The 15,740-nt window shown below is 38.0% G+C and overlaps 1 protein-coding gene across 1 annotated transcript; it reads right to left on the bottom strand.

Annotated features, from left to right (window-relative positions):
• Nucleotides 1–7,121: 7,121 nt before the first annotated feature.
• On the bottom strand, nucleotides 7,122–14,197 carry smg9 (SMG9 nonsense mediated mRNA decay factor). Its single transcript, XM_062422978.1, has 13 exons — nucleotides 13,795–14,197; nucleotides 13,634–13,708; nucleotides 12,554–12,785; nucleotides 12,314–12,411; nucleotides 10,631–10,743; nucleotides 10,185–10,296; nucleotides 9,902–9,997; nucleotides 9,655–9,740; nucleotides 8,592–8,698; nucleotides 8,399–8,506; nucleotides 8,116–8,241; nucleotides 7,872–8,016; nucleotides 7,122–7,695 (listed from the first exon to the last, which is right to left on the bottom strand). Exons 1-13 carry the CDS (start codon nucleotides 13,939–13,941, stop codon nucleotides 7,617–7,619), a joined length of 1,524 nt encoding a protein of 507 aa, XP_062278962.1. The 5' UTR covers nucleotides 13,942–14,197; the 3' UTR covers nucleotides 7,122–7,616.
• Nucleotides 14,198–15,740: the final 1,543 nt, after the last annotated feature.

The raw sequence follows: 15,740 nt of genomic DNA, 5'->3' as shown, positions 1-15,740 counted from the left end.
TCAAACTTTTGACAAGCATGTGACCTGATGCTGCTCTCTCATTGGCCTGCGTCACGTTTCCCACGGGGCGCAGCTCAGTGCGCCCCGGACACGCCCACTTTTATTGGCAGCGAATTGTTGTTGTTTCATGTTTTTTAATCTACTGTGATTGGACAGTTCCGGCTGTCATTCACGCCTTCCCGTCAGCTGCTGTCACCCAAACTCCTGCTGACGGTAGGTTCAGGAGATGACGTTAAAGTGGAGCCGCTGAAATTAAAGAAGATTATTTTGTAATTTCTCTACAAAAACCTAATTTCACAAGACTTTAACTAGAAGAGAGAAAGAGGATAAAGCAGCAGCAGGTGATGGAGGAGCTGAGAGTATCTCCTGCTGCTGTTATGATAAACGGAGCTGGCTAGCTGGATGCAGTGTGAGTTATTCCTTTTATTGCTTTATCTGTTTGCTGTTTCAAAGTGTCAGCACCGAAACGTTGTGGACAACGACAGGGGAACGAGACCTAAAACATCTCTCTGAAAAAAATCAAACAGAAAGCTGCAGCCATCGAGACAATAGCATGGAGCTAAGTTGTTTTTAGCAGACTTAGCATTGCTGAGCTCTTTCTGCAGCTGTTTCACCACATCTGGCCACATGTAGACCTCTGCTATGCCAAGCTCCAGAAGAGGAACATAGATTCAGTCAGTGGCTGCATCCAGCAGCTCCAACAGGACATATAAAAGATCAGGTAGTAGCTGCATTGCTGTTATTAATATTGTAAAGTGTTAAAAAATACTTTATAAAAGACATAACTATGAAGTGTAAAAAACTAAAATGCATAAATGCAGGATAAGAAATGAGGGAAGTATTTTTGACTATTACAGTTGATTTGGGTACATTTCATTATTAAAATAAGTTAAATAAATTATGCCTAATCACAGCAGTGTATAGTGCTTAATGCGCCATCTATTGTCATGTTTAGGTATTGCAACAACTAACAGATTACAGTGAAATCAGGACTGAAGACACAATAACTAAAATATAGGTGGTGTCTCTTTTTAAGCATAGTACCTTATTGGTAACTCTGCTTTAACTGCTGGTATCTTTAAGTGATGTGAGTGAAATGGGCATTTTATCATGTCTGGTTATAATTTTTTATTCCTCTCTCTGTGGGTCAGAGATACCATACTGGGACAAACCAGGGGACATTAAAGTGTGTTGTGTTGTTTTTAGATTAGTTTTTCTTTCTTATTTATATTTTTTTGCTGCGGTATGAAGTGGTGCTACGGCTTATTTGACACTAACCCTAGGACCACCAACCATCAAACTGCGCCCCCCCAAACATTTTTGTCACCAGCCGCCACTGCATTAGACATAGGTAAACACAATTAAAACAAACACATAACTAATACATTTCACTTAAAAATCATTAAGAAAGTAAGAATAAATCAATAAAATAATTGATTCTGGTTCACTCCTGGGATACATCAATTTTTGCACAGGAATGTTACAACATGGAAGACAACAAAGGTGTTTCCCACTCAACTGTTGATTAATGGTGATGTGAGGGCTCTACTCAGAGTGTGGGATGCAACCTTCAGGTCAGGAAACAAACAAACCTACAGTAAAGCATGAAGGAAACTCCACACAGGCATCAAGGATGCAAATACAAACAGCGCATTGAAAATCAATTTGATAACAACAACCCCTGCATTATGGCAATAAGGCACTGACCAACTTCAAAACTAACAATCTGCTGCAAAATGATCACGCCATACTGCTTGATATCCTGAGCTTTGACGCTCAAAGGGAGGAGGTTGCTCAACCCATCAACACCTATAGCAATGAAGTGCTTTGAGAAACGTGTGCACTCACACATGAAAACCATCATCCCACCTGATCTGTACAAGCACCAGTTTGCCTATCGTGCAAACTGCTTCACAGAGGATGTGATCACAACAGCCATCCACATTGAGACATGTAGAGAAACTAAACAGATATATGAGGATGTTACTTATTCGTCTTTATGCTCATGGGTCATGGACTTCCTTACAAACGGGCCACAGCAAATCAGAGTTGTAAAGCACAGCTCAACCACCCTCATCTTAAGTACAGACATATACATATGTCTTTATCGCTTATCCTTGTGAGGGTCGCAGGGTCACTGGAACCAATCTAAGCTGACAATGGGCTAGAGGCAGGGTACACCCTGGACCGGTTGCCAGTCCGATTACAGGGCTAACATATATAGAGCCAGACTACCATTCACACTTATATTCACAACTTGGGTAATTTAGTCACCAATCCTGCATGTTTTGGTCTGTGGGTGGAGGCTGGAGAACCTGGGGACGACCCACACAAGCTTAGAGTTTGACTTCACTTTCAAATACTAGCAAGTAATGCTGGCTGAAAATAGACAAATTAATCATAAGGGGTTCGCAGAACTATTATGACAATTGTATGCTTAACCTTATCCCTAATACCAACCGTATTTGTTCGTCCCTCTTGGCAATCCAATCTAGCATTTACCAATGTTAAGTGCCAATTCGTTTCCGACTTACTTCCGAATACATACTGGACCTGTCCTGGGACACACTGTGTCCAGAAAGTACTAGTAGTTATACAACAGTTAAGACTTGTTTATTGCCTGTTAAGAATTGTTTTGCATTTTGATTGATTTTCTCCAGGTCGTTTTTTATTTTGATACAGATATGAGCCAGTATTTTTATTCAATTAATGTAAAAATCGTACACATATAGCATCAACACAATTATCACTGCAAGTAAATTTAAAAAAATTAATTGATGTAATGAAATATTAAGCATACAGCATTATATTTTTGGGAAGGTTATAATGAAGCATACAAGTATTTACCACCACTTTTACTACATCTTTTTAATGTCATGCATTTAAGTGGCTTGAGAGGTGGGCAACACCCAGTACTAGAAAACTCAAAATTATTAATACATTTAGGAGTCCTTAGACGTCTCAAACACTTTAACTTTACCAGCAGCACTAATGAATGCCAGTCAGTGTACACAATGTAGTGGTATACAAAATATTTTCCCACAAATATATTACTCCGTTTTTACACTCCATCCCGAAGATTGAGCAGCATGGGTCACAGCATGCTCAAAAAAACACATTGTAAAGTCATGCAAATATGAATTTTCAACCTGTCTGAATGCTATATTGTCTACCTACAACTGAATACACATGATTCATAAAGTTGCATTTCTTTATTATTCAAGTCGTGTCACCAGAATTGTAGTCACCAGGAACATACTGTATTATGTACTGTATGAATAGTCCAGTGTATCAGAGACAATATGCAAATTCATTCAGAATTTGGAGAATAGTCACCTTTAGGCTTGCTGCACTGGTTTACTGAGGATTTTTAAGGTCATAGTAGTGTCTATATTTGACATCTGTCCCTTTTTAGATATCATTTCCTGTCTTTATTTATCTCAAACCCAAAACCTAATCATTGTATACAGTTTTTATTTATTGTAGGCTATTTAAAACAGACAGTGTGTGGTGAAATACATAGGCCTATGTATATGTGTAAAAGCTACCCAACAGCAAATTTTAAAATCAAATTGTGAAAATATGATAGTCAGTAGTCTTCTTCTTTCATATCATTTTGGGTATGAATGTATGTATAGATACTACTGTACATGCATTAACTGTTTTGAAAGAATTATCCTCTATAATACCTGCTTAATCCTCTCAAACATTGATCATCATCTAAATCAACATTGAATAAAGTGCTCTATATGACATTAACTGACATGTGAGTCATCAAATAGCAAGTTCAGACAAAAAAACACAAAGTATGCAGTTAGAAAAGCTCTTCAGTGTAGCTAAAGTTTAATTGACATTAACCTTCAAGTTTATCCGGTGCTTCTGCTCTACATTACAGTTTGGGTAGCTTGACTGCTGATGCATTCCCATTGTGTGTCGTTTGTCCACAATTAGTGTAATTAATACCATAAAAGTTAACGTTCTGCTTTAGGCATACTCAGATTTTTAGAAGGAAGACACAAACATCTATCATGATCTATATTAAAGACCACATAGAGGGTGTGAAAATCAAGATTTGTTTTTAAGAATGATTGGTCCATCTAACCATCCATAAGGCCTATGTTAATGTATATGTTGTGAAATAAATATTGTTAACATTTAAAACTCAGGTAAATGAATATTGTTAATATTCATTTACCTACTTTTTGTGGACTGCTCATTGTAGAGAAATACACTGATACAGACAACCGCCTCAGTGTGTGCCTCTATAACACCACTGTCGACACCATGCATCAATGACACAACCGCCCTGTAACAAAAATCCCAGGGTAAACACTGTCAATCATCATTATTAAATTCAGCATGTGAGGAGTGAGTGGGGAGTGTTGCCTTTCATGCTCTGGAGACAAGTCCCGTTACCTAGGACCCAAGCTAATGCTACCTTACTGGGAACACAGAGATATGTGCAGTACCATTTGAATGTTTGGCAGCACTTAATGGGAAACTTTTTGATTGGCACTGTAGGTATGTCATCCCTTGTTTGAGCCGTGGAAAAAAGCATGGGAACCCTCCAGGCCCTAAGAATTAGTCTTAAAAGCCTAACAATTGAATCTCCACATGTTTGACTTTGCCCTGGTTTTTGTTTTCCTCTTACACCTCCTTGTGCCAAGTTTTCAGCTGTCTACTAGTTGTCAAGCAGTAACAACATCTCTGTAGAAACAATGAGATTTAACCAGGCAAGAAACTGTAGAGGAGGAGAATATATGTATATGGCAATGAGAAAACAGGAAGAAGAAGGATAAGAGAGACACAAAAATGACAAGGGGAAAAGACAAGATTATTTTTTATGAGGTACAACCAGGACAGCAGTATTAGAAAGAGGAAGAAAGATGTAGCGAAAGACGGACAATGAAATATAGAGGAGGAACTAGAAAACACTTGGTTTATTTTAAGGAACAGTGGTTGACATTGTAGAGAATCACAGACACAGATTAACACTAACGCTTTCTATTTTTTATGAACTACAACAAAAAAACCACACACCAACATCATTTGCAGCATAACCTGTTGAATTATAGCAACTCATATTCCAGTAGAGGGTAACATGAAATCTACAAACAAAAATATGTTGTATATGTATATATTGATATGATTCAAAATCTGGTGTGTGTGTGTGTGTGTGTGTTCTGTTGGCACCTATTAAACATCACACAGCCAAAGGTAACATTCTCTCCAAGCTAGATGACTTCCACATCCTCATTATAAACTGTGAGGACCAGGGTTTTGTTCTATAAGGGTAAATGATTGACAGGATTGGAACAAGGCTTCAAGTATTTTTGTCTGATGGACACAGTTTATGATGTTTGACTGAATGGCATATAAAACAATTTGTTTTCAAAAACAAAATCCCAGTGTGTGAGTGGTGAAAGGCATATTGTTTTCAAACAAAGAATATTCTTTTGATATAGTGATCATCTTATTAACATATAGCTTTTCAAATCTCATAATAACATACAACAACTGGGATGGAAAGAGGAGAACCTTAAAATAACATGACATGACATAACATGATGGAAGGCAGAGTTCAAGAACAGTGCATGAGAGTTGGACAAAACAACTTGCTTTATTCATATCTTAAAAGAAACTGCACAAATTAGGTACAAGCAACAAGTCTGCAAAAATGTTGGTACATGACTTGCCGAAAGTTGACGTCACATATGAAGAAACATGGTGGCAAATGTTTGGTTAATGGCAAGAAAGCATTTCACGTATTGCATATAAATGTTTTGCACACATGTGATTTCTCTTGTATTAGGTTGTAACTGTTAGTTGCAGGGCCACATAGAGTGGCATAGATTAGTTAGTAAAGTTATTTATTAGTATTAACCCTAATAACAAGTCAGGAAAAGCAACATTTGAGTTGTTTTAGGGAATGTACTGATGCAGTCTTGGACAAAATACATCACATCTTCTATGTAGTATCCATGTTGTTTCCACATCACAACTTAAAAGCTCAGGAACATACTGAAGTAGGAAGAACGACTTCCCAACTTGGGACCATATGAAGAACACGTGAATGCAGCATTATCACACCTTTATGAGTCATGCTGGAATTCTTGCAGGTGCTGTCAATATTATGCAATCCTTTATGTAATCCCTCCAGTTAACCTATACTAATACTGGCTAAAAAGACACAAAAAGAGTTAACTTGAGACAAATTCATCAAGATAAACCTGCCTTTGAGGAGAAACACACTGCTGAGAATCAGTGTGGGGTTTAGGTTGTGAAAATGTCTCAGGATGACCTCTCCCCAACAAAGGACTTCAATTCGATGATGAAGCTGGAAAATACATTTTAAGTTTAGTTTATTTAAAAGGTCAACAGAGCAAAAGTCACTTTTTCTAGTCATACTTTAAAGGTAGTTGGATAAGATACATGTCGAGTGCCACACAAAACTTTCAACACTTTCTCATTCAAGTGAATAGGAAGGTGTGTCCAAACTTTTGACGGGTATTGTATATCTCTTTCAGTCTGTTGTGCTAATAGCTCTTATATGTCAAATCAAACAACTTTTTGATGATGATCTGCTTGATTTCTCAACATTCATGTGCATGCCAACTTAATATTGGCATATTTGACATGTCTTAACACATCAGATATATTAAGACTCTTGAACATTCAGTGTGTTAAGATTGCTTTGTTGCTACATAAGTGTTTTCCATCAGCATCAGGCTCGGATTAACACCCTTTACACGTAAAAAAGTGAAATTTACTATGGCATGAACACCATGGATTTACAAGAACAAATAGGCAATGTACAGGCTTACCTTACCAAAACAGTACAAATGCCATACAAGCCCTTACACTGATGCTCAAATCTGAATGCAACTCCAAAAATATTGCACACATACCAAACAAATAAGGAAATGAAACTGTGCCTTTTGTGTGTTCATATTTAAAAAAAGAAGTGATGACGTTTTGTTCTTGTAGCACAACCGCAGTCACACCATGGCAATATTTCCTGTTACTTTTATTTGCAGGGTGTCATTTTAATGGTGAAGCAAAGACTGAAACTATAATGTGAAATGCAAAAGCACTCTGCAGATGAAGAACCACACTCAAAGTCTTTTCACTGGTGTTTCCTTTTATTTCTGAGAATGTCACAATTACTCATTTAAAATATGTTTTCAAGTAAATAAAAATTAACTGATTATGGTGGGGGTTTTTCCATCTCAGAAAATTAATCTGCACCATCTGTACAACAAGACTGTAGTTACAACATCACATAATCAGTCAGCATAACAGCTTGCAAATAAAAAACAGTCATCCCATCTTGCTTGGACATATGCAAGCTACTATGCCCTCTCATTCTCACCACTTCTGTACAGGGTGCAGCTGTGCCTGTTGAACATTAAATTTCCTGAGGGCAGGGATGAAGCTCCAACAGTCTGCAGGCAATTTCATCCTTCGTTATATCTGACTCTTCAACCGGGCTTCCAGCTTGTCCCTCCTGCAGGGCACAAACGACAGCCTCCATTTCCAGAGCCACATTTATTATGAGGCTTGATTTTTGAACCTACGAGGTCACACTTCCAAACAAAAGCAGATCAACCGTGGTTTTAGCAGAGGAGGCGGCTGTATTCGGAGAGGGCTGAAGACTTTTTAACCCCATCCCAGATACGAGCTGCATAGTGAAACCTGTAAAAACACAGCATATTTACAACACAAATTCTGTTCACCTTGATGAAACCAGTGTTTTATGGCTGCAATTAACTATTATTTGTAATTATCCAAAGACACAAGTTTGGGATTAGCGGTACGAATGAAGTGAATATTATTATAAATGGTAAGTGTGCATTGAATGTGATGTTTACCAGTTCTTCTCAGTAAGAATGGTGTGTGACAGCTGACAGCGGGGCATGGCCAGTATTTGGCTGCGCAGCTTGGAAACCATGGTGGAGAAGGCAGGGTGTCCTCTGTACCCCGGAAGCAGAGAGAACAGGGGGTATGTTCCCAGGCCTAAACAGTGCACAATGATTAATTCATGCCTCACAAAACATAATGGATAAAAATTGAGTTTAGTCTCACAGGAAGACCAACAGTTAAATTATCTATCACCTGCTTTAGTCAGATTATCTTCCCCGTCATTCTCCTGCATTGGAAGCAGGAACATGTTGACTTCGGTGTCCAGATAATCCTGCCCCAGGCCAGGGAAGATATTGCAGTCTAGCATGGACAATGTACCTGAAAACAAAACACATATTTTGGGAGGACGGCAGGGGTTAGCATTATTGCTGAAGAAATTTTATAATCCAATTTCTACTCACAGATAATATGCATGCTATTGGCTAAATTCAGGTTGTAAAACATGTATGAAAAATAGATTATTCTACTTTTTAACCTTTGTATTTGAGATGAGAGTGGGCCATTAGTTTGTCCACGGCCATATGCATATTTTTCAGATTCCTTGGGCAGAAATCATCCCGTCTAGCCTTATTCTGCAGAAACACTGGATGAAGGAGGAATAGACATCTTCAATTTGATATCATTAAACTAGATTGATGTGTGTGTGTGTTTCTGTATTAAACATTCACCTATATGGGGATAGTACTCAGCTCCATCATCAATGCCTGAAGAACCAGTGCTGTCATGGCTAGCAGATGGAGTGGAAGGTTTCAGCATCTCAGCAGTTTGAAGAAACCTACACAAACACAAAAGAGTGTAATAAACAGGAGGTGTGACTAGCATAGCATATAAAATAACTTCATGATTATAGTCACTGATGCACATGGGACAGATGATCAGTATCAAACTTAAGACTAACTTCAACTCACTTAACTATTTTTTTAACGTAAAACATGTCCAGTCTGTGATTATCAAACCATCTTCAGCCTGGTGTTTGGTGGTTGCATTTTACACATGTTTTGTTTAGTTGAGTGTAGTTTATTTGGATCCCCATTAGCTGTTACCAAGGCAACAGCTACTCTTCCTGGGGTCCATGTTAAAATAAATACAACCAATGTCAGTTTTTCCCACAAACGTCAACCTGTCAAATAGGTGGCTCTATAGTCAAAAAACATTTCTTTATAACAAATACATGAATTTACATCCACATGAACTACAAAAGAATTTTACTGAAAGACTCCTAAACTATCAATTCCTTTCAACTACAAAGTTGTCAGTATATTTTTCAGCAGTGTGAAAGATAAGTTAAACATTGGAAACCAACTTTTGACCACAAAACTATCAGGAAAGATAAGCATACACTAACATGTCTTTACCATGAGACTAGAGTTGTTCAGATCATTCATTAAAATCGTTCAACTGTACACGTGAGTTCACAGATTCTGTAATGATGCACTAGACAAGATGAATGAGTGCAAGCACATCATGTTCGATGAGTACATTGCCAGTGATTTTTAACATGTCTGGCTCTGCCCGCATTTGTTGTCTACAAGACCAACTGAAAGAAGAACGTTATTGACCTTTTGAAACAGCAGAGAACAAATATCCTCTCGTGATACAAGATGAAATGTTCAACATTCTTGTAGGAGGAGTTGACTTTAAAATTGCTGTCAGACCCTACCCTCTCCTTTTGTGCTGTGAACCTTCCCAGTAAGTTTAACACTGATCCACATAGGATAAACAGGTACCAACCTGTAGAGGTTTAAGTCCGTGAACCAATCTTGAACCACGATGACCACATGGCAGACTGTAAACAGGAAGGCGGCAATCTGAAGAGACTGTTGGCAGAAAGATATAAAGTTCATGGTGATTACACGGGATTGACATTTAAACCGCCGTTAAACAATGAATCAGAGCACTAAAGGTAAATAATGATGCCTAGATGTTACACATGGTGTTCATGTTATCATTCAATGCCCCCTAGAGGCTGGACACTCACCTGCATCTCAACATATGTATAGGGGAGGTTGTACTCTGGAGGCAACTTGCGATCGTTGTTGATGAGGTGGTCAAGAATAGACGGGCTGAGTATTGGCTGGGGGAAACAAACATGACATTAACACTTAACACACTGCTTCAGAGATTGTCAATGCTCAACCAGACAGTCTTAACAACTCTCTAGAAACTTGATTTATATTACAAGGCAACATTATAATTTAGACAGTTCACGACTTTCACAAGAAAGAGAAACTGTTAGTGTATCTTTAATGTTTCATTCTTACCTGTGTGTCCAAGAAGATGACTCTTTCCTGTGTGATGAAAAAATCTATCCCTGTGCTCTGGTTTCCTCCTCTCTCCTTAATTTCTTGAGTCTGGGCTCTGAATACATATCCCCTATACAAACACAAACATGAACACAAACACTGAGATGAGAATACAGAAGCAGAAGGGTTTACTACGTCGCCCCCATGTGTTTATAAAGTTCACCATCACTTTTTATGTGCAGCTTAAGAATTAAATGGAAAGAAAATACTTATTTCCTATTGATTTGTGTTACTTTTTTGTGCTATTTTAATTTTGAATGTGTGAACATGAACTACTTTTTGCAACATTTCAATTTAGAATTATCAATACAAAATTAACAGAGTGACAAACTGGGGCTGACAGTTCACCTCTAGATGGTCAATCTCAAAGCTTCATCTTTTTTTGGTGTTCCTACCACATTTACCTTTGATCCTCTTCAGGGGTGTTGGCAGATAACAGTGACATGACAGTGGATTTCCCAGTCCCCTGCAGGCCAATGACTCCGACCACCAACATATCTGTCTGGTCCCTCAAGTACTGCAACATATTACACCAAAACACAACTTTTTAAAATCCTTAGACAACAGCTTCACAATCAAATAAAAGGGTTTTTCCTGCATAGAGATTTTTAAGGGGGCACCTCTAAAGATTCCCAAAGAATCCTACAAAAAAGTGTTCAAAGAGTCTTAAAATGTCTTAAAATATATTTTTTTGTGGTTCAAGATACAAAGATGTTTTTAAAATGTCTTAATTTTTAAGAGGGGATGCATTGAATTTTGTGAATTAACATGTGAATGCAAGTTCATAGAATTGCAATATGAATTTTGTGAAGCTTTCCTATACAGGAAAAGAAAGGTACTTTTTTTATTTTTCTGCTCACGAATAAAGTAAACTTCTTCTGAACATACTGAGGTATAGCACTCCATGGTTTTACAGAAATGTGAATGACTAGATGTCAATCACATTCAAAACAGATGCTCTGATCATAAATGTTTGTGATTCTACACGCAGGTAAATTGTATCAAACTATTTAAAAATGCTGTCAGGATTATCCTTACTGAGTAGTCTATAACCGGATCTTATCATGCTGTTACCAAATATATCCCCTTAGTCATTTCCAGTCTATCCCCTCCAATATGTTGCACTGGTTTTAAACAAAACACAGTGCTGCTCTTCTTTATGTAAGATTATTAGCTAAAGCATACATTTAGATGATTTCAATATGTTTTTGTGGTCTTTTAAACACGTATCAAATCAGGCAGGTAATACACATTACATTCTGATTAATAGCAGATGGGTTTCAGGTGGTGAAATAATACATAATTAATGAGGAAAATATTACGCGTCATGTCTCATATTTTTTAGACTTTATTGCACTGAAGGCAAGAGTGCAATAAAGATTAATAAAAAAAACAAAAAACCTTAGTAGTTTAACACTAACCAACAGTCATATCAAGGAAACTTTTAAATTAGTGCCTCAGATTAATCACCATTATTTTACACACACTGACTAGGGCGTGAACACAGGCTGGGGTCCAGGATTCCCCCCGGAGAAACACGTCGTCAGGAGGGATTCCCACCTGACCGACCCTAACTGACGAAGGAAAATATCATAACAATCTAAACAGCTGTCACATGAAGACCATCGTGGATGCATGCTCCATAATACATTCATTAGTTTGATGAAGTTACTAAAAATGTCCTGTGTCCCATGCTACTTTCCCATGAACTCAGTTGGTATCATCTTTTCAAATCAACTGAATCTCACAATTTTAAGAGATCAGTTAAAATACGCCATCCCCCCTATTTGCTGTTTAAATCAAAAGTTTGATTAAGGTCATTAAGCCTAAATGCAGCACTAGTAGTAGGCTGCAACACTTGGAGTTTATGTAGCCTATTCCTTCTCCTTCCTGCTCCTTGAAATATTTAGGCAGATTTAAGAGAAACTGACAAACACAGGTATCAACGACCAACTGCCAGTACTCAAAGACTGGCACACACATGCTTGCACGAATGGTTTTAAAAATAGAGGTACCACCTCCAGCCAAGGTGTTTGACGATTTCCCCGTCAAACACCTTGACTGGGATCATAAACTGATGAACTCACCTCCATGGCACTGTCACACCAATTCATCTGATCATCCACCAGTTTAATACTGTGCTTCATCTTCTCTGGAGGGAGGAGTTTAGACTGGCCAACCATGGCTGCAAGTCATGAGAATAGATTCAAGATTTACTTTTTCTCTGCACACAAACAACATTTTTGCCTTATATTCTCATGGTGACAGTCACTGACATCTACAGAAGAAAATAAATTATTGTATTTGTGGAATCAGTGATAACTCACGGTCCACAGCGCTACTTGAAGCAGAAGCGGCCATTCCTCTGTTTTGGATCTGGTATACAGGCTGGGTGGGTCGCTGCCCTTCCCTTTCCATCTTGGAGGGCCCAGGACCAGAGGGCTGAGCAGCCTCTGGAGGGGTCCCAGGCTTTGCTCCATCATCCCGGGCTTTCATCAGCATAATGGGCTTGTCAAGGACTGGAGCTCCACTGATGGGGGCATTCTGTGATGGCTTGGCCTTAAAATGGATTCATTTAACAACGAGTCAAAAAATACGAACTGTACTTTCTGCAACTGTGTTAAAAGTCCCCAACCACTCAAGAAATGTGTTTTTCTTCCTGTTACTTCAGTTGAATGCTTGAACTTCACTGTACAGAACGATGCATCATGATTAAATGTTTCTCTGTGCTCAGTGAAAATCTGATTTTAAAAGTTGGGCCAACAAGCAAGATTTGTGCTGTCACAAATAATTTGAAAGCCAATCCTGGTCCAATGTTCACCTTAACTGTGTGTGATGTGTAAACTTAAAACCTTCAGTGCACATAAACATCTAGTGTAGTACTACAAACTTTTGACATTAAACATATCTGCACATTTATAGATTCTTCTTTAAATGAATGAGAAGGAGTATATGTTATTTTAATTACAATATTATTAATATTATTATTAGTAATACTTTTTGGAAAAACCAAACCATATTATTATTCGAAGTATTTTATATATATATATATATATATATATATATATATATATATATATATTAAAACATGTCTGGAGAGAATCTTTAAGTATGCAGTCCTAAATTCTAGAGGTAATTATGTAAGTGCATAAGTACATCGACTTGAACAGAAGTGGCTCAAATGTTTTAATATGATGTTTGGTGTCACAAACACATTGACATCAGACTATCCTGAATGTTGATGATATTTCATATACTCATAATAAGAAAGCAAGTGAAAACATATAGCCTGTGTTGTAGAGAGAAGGTCTTTGAGTATATGTCATTTATTATTGTTTCGTTTAATAAGGAAAATCTTTAAAATAAATAAATAAAACTAAAATAATATCCGAGAGAAGCTAACGTACCCTTTCCCCGGGTGGTTTCGCCAGAATGATGGGGGTCTTCTGTATAAGTGGGCCTGGTGGATCCTCGCTCCCATCCTCAACAGACAAATCAAACTGACTTAAAGTGCAAAAATTACACCAGCAGTCACAACAATGCAAACTACACCAGGTGTTTGTGTTACCCTTCGTTCTCTTGGTTGGTATTCTCGGTCCCGGCTGGGTCCGGACAGGTTTTGCCCCTGAGGTCCAGCATCCCTGTCCCCTCGGCGTCGCCTCCTCCTGCGTCCCTGCCCGTACATCCCGGGCTGACTGTGGCCGGACTCTGACATGTTGTCGATAATAACAACAAACTACAGCAGGACTACTAATGTCAACAGGTAGCTAGCTAGTCACGTTAGCAGAGGCGAGCTACAGATGGAGTAACTTCCATTGAAATATCTCCGAAACGACAAATTTGCCCTCAGCTCGGAACCATGTGAGCACGACTCTCCTCAATGGTTAAAGATATGTTAACTGCTAAAGGTAACATCATTTAAATTCAGCCCGTAGCGCTTAAAAAACTAAAGCACATCACACTAGCGTCTGTTTCCCCCATAGACTGTATTTCCACGCTGGTGTACTTAATTCATAACTCGGTGTTAACCGTTGCTGTGCGGCGCTGGCACGGTTGGTGAAGTGCAACGGGCTGGCAGAAGCTCCGTCCGCCTGAAATTGTTTTACTACATATGAAACGCACCCCGTTCTGTCTGGTAAATTAAGCCGTTGTGAAACATCAGCTTAATATTGTTGGTTCCGCCTGTTTAGAAATAATTTGTGTAACCTCGATATACTTTATATTACACTGTTAAAAGGAACAGGAAGCAATATAGACATCTGAAACACTTTCATGTTTTTCTTGCTTAGTTCTGTTGCTTTATGTTTGCCTCGAAAGTAAATTGTTGCTTTGTTACATCTATTTTCTGTACGCATTATTGTTCAGGTGAATAGAGTCTTCTGTTTTCCTTGACGTTTAAAATTCAAGAGCAACCGTTTAAAAATCATCCTACTCATAAACATATCCTAAAAACTTTAACTTACTGCCTACAATTACAGTCCTCTGTCTAGAGGCATTCTGGGAGATGTGGTCGTTCCCGGTTTTAACAAGATACAGAGTGTAGCCATTAGAGTTAGTCATACAATTTTAGTTAATTTAATAATTTAAGTTAAAAATTAGAATAATTTTGTTTGGTTACAAATATTTATTTTGCTTATTAACATGAATATAAGTTAGAATATACACATAAAACATATATTAAAAGAGCTGTGCAATATTTTAATAGCGGAACAAATGTTCTTTGTGTTGTTGTGGGTTGGACTGTTTTGGTTGGTTGCGCACTGAGCAGGACCACAGGTGAAAAAAGTTCGGTTCGGCAGAGAGGATGGTCATTGAAGGGTTGCTCGCTGTATTGACGTGTATGAAGCTGAATGAAGACTTATAAGGCTGGAAGTTCATTTTCTTACCCCTTTAGTTCACGCGGCCAATGAAGTATACAAGTCTATTTTTATTTGTATGTTTGTTATTATTTGAGTTCACGTGATAACTGCATGTTACCTTACCGAAGCCTCAATGCTCATTATTCATTAGTTAAGTAGCTTTGTGTTTTAGTTAAAATAATTATGTAAGATTTATTTTGTTTTGTGACATATGTATTTAATAGTAAATTATTATTCACTGTGAGAATTTATGTCTGTAAATTTATAATTTTGTATATGGTATTCATCCAGTTCTCACGGCATGTTGACGGTATGGATGCAATAAATGCCCGTATCTCCAAGAACGCCTTGTGTTCGTGTTTTAACTGGAGGGGGTAATACAGAGCATAGATATATATGAGGAGCGTGTCTATGTTCTCACAGCCCTATGTTCCCACAGCACCTATGTTCCTATTGATTGTGTATGTATGTATGTATGTATGTATGTGTGTATGTGTGTGTGTGTGTGTGTGTATACACACACACACACACACACACACACACACACACACACACACACACACACATACAGTTTTAGCTGTAAACCACATACATTATTAGGCGACTGTAAGTTGGCTGACTCTTCATGTTAAAATTGAATAGCTATTTGCTGTGA

This window comes from Scomber scombrus, chromosome 7 (genome assembly GCF_963691925.1).
Source record: "Scomber scombrus chromosome 7, fScoSco1.1, whole genome shotgun sequence".
Classification (NCBI taxonomy): Eukaryota; Metazoa; Chordata; class Actinopteri; order Scombriformes; family Scombridae; genus Scomber; species Scomber scombrus.
This window is presented reverse-complemented; position numbering and strand designations above follow the sequence as displayed.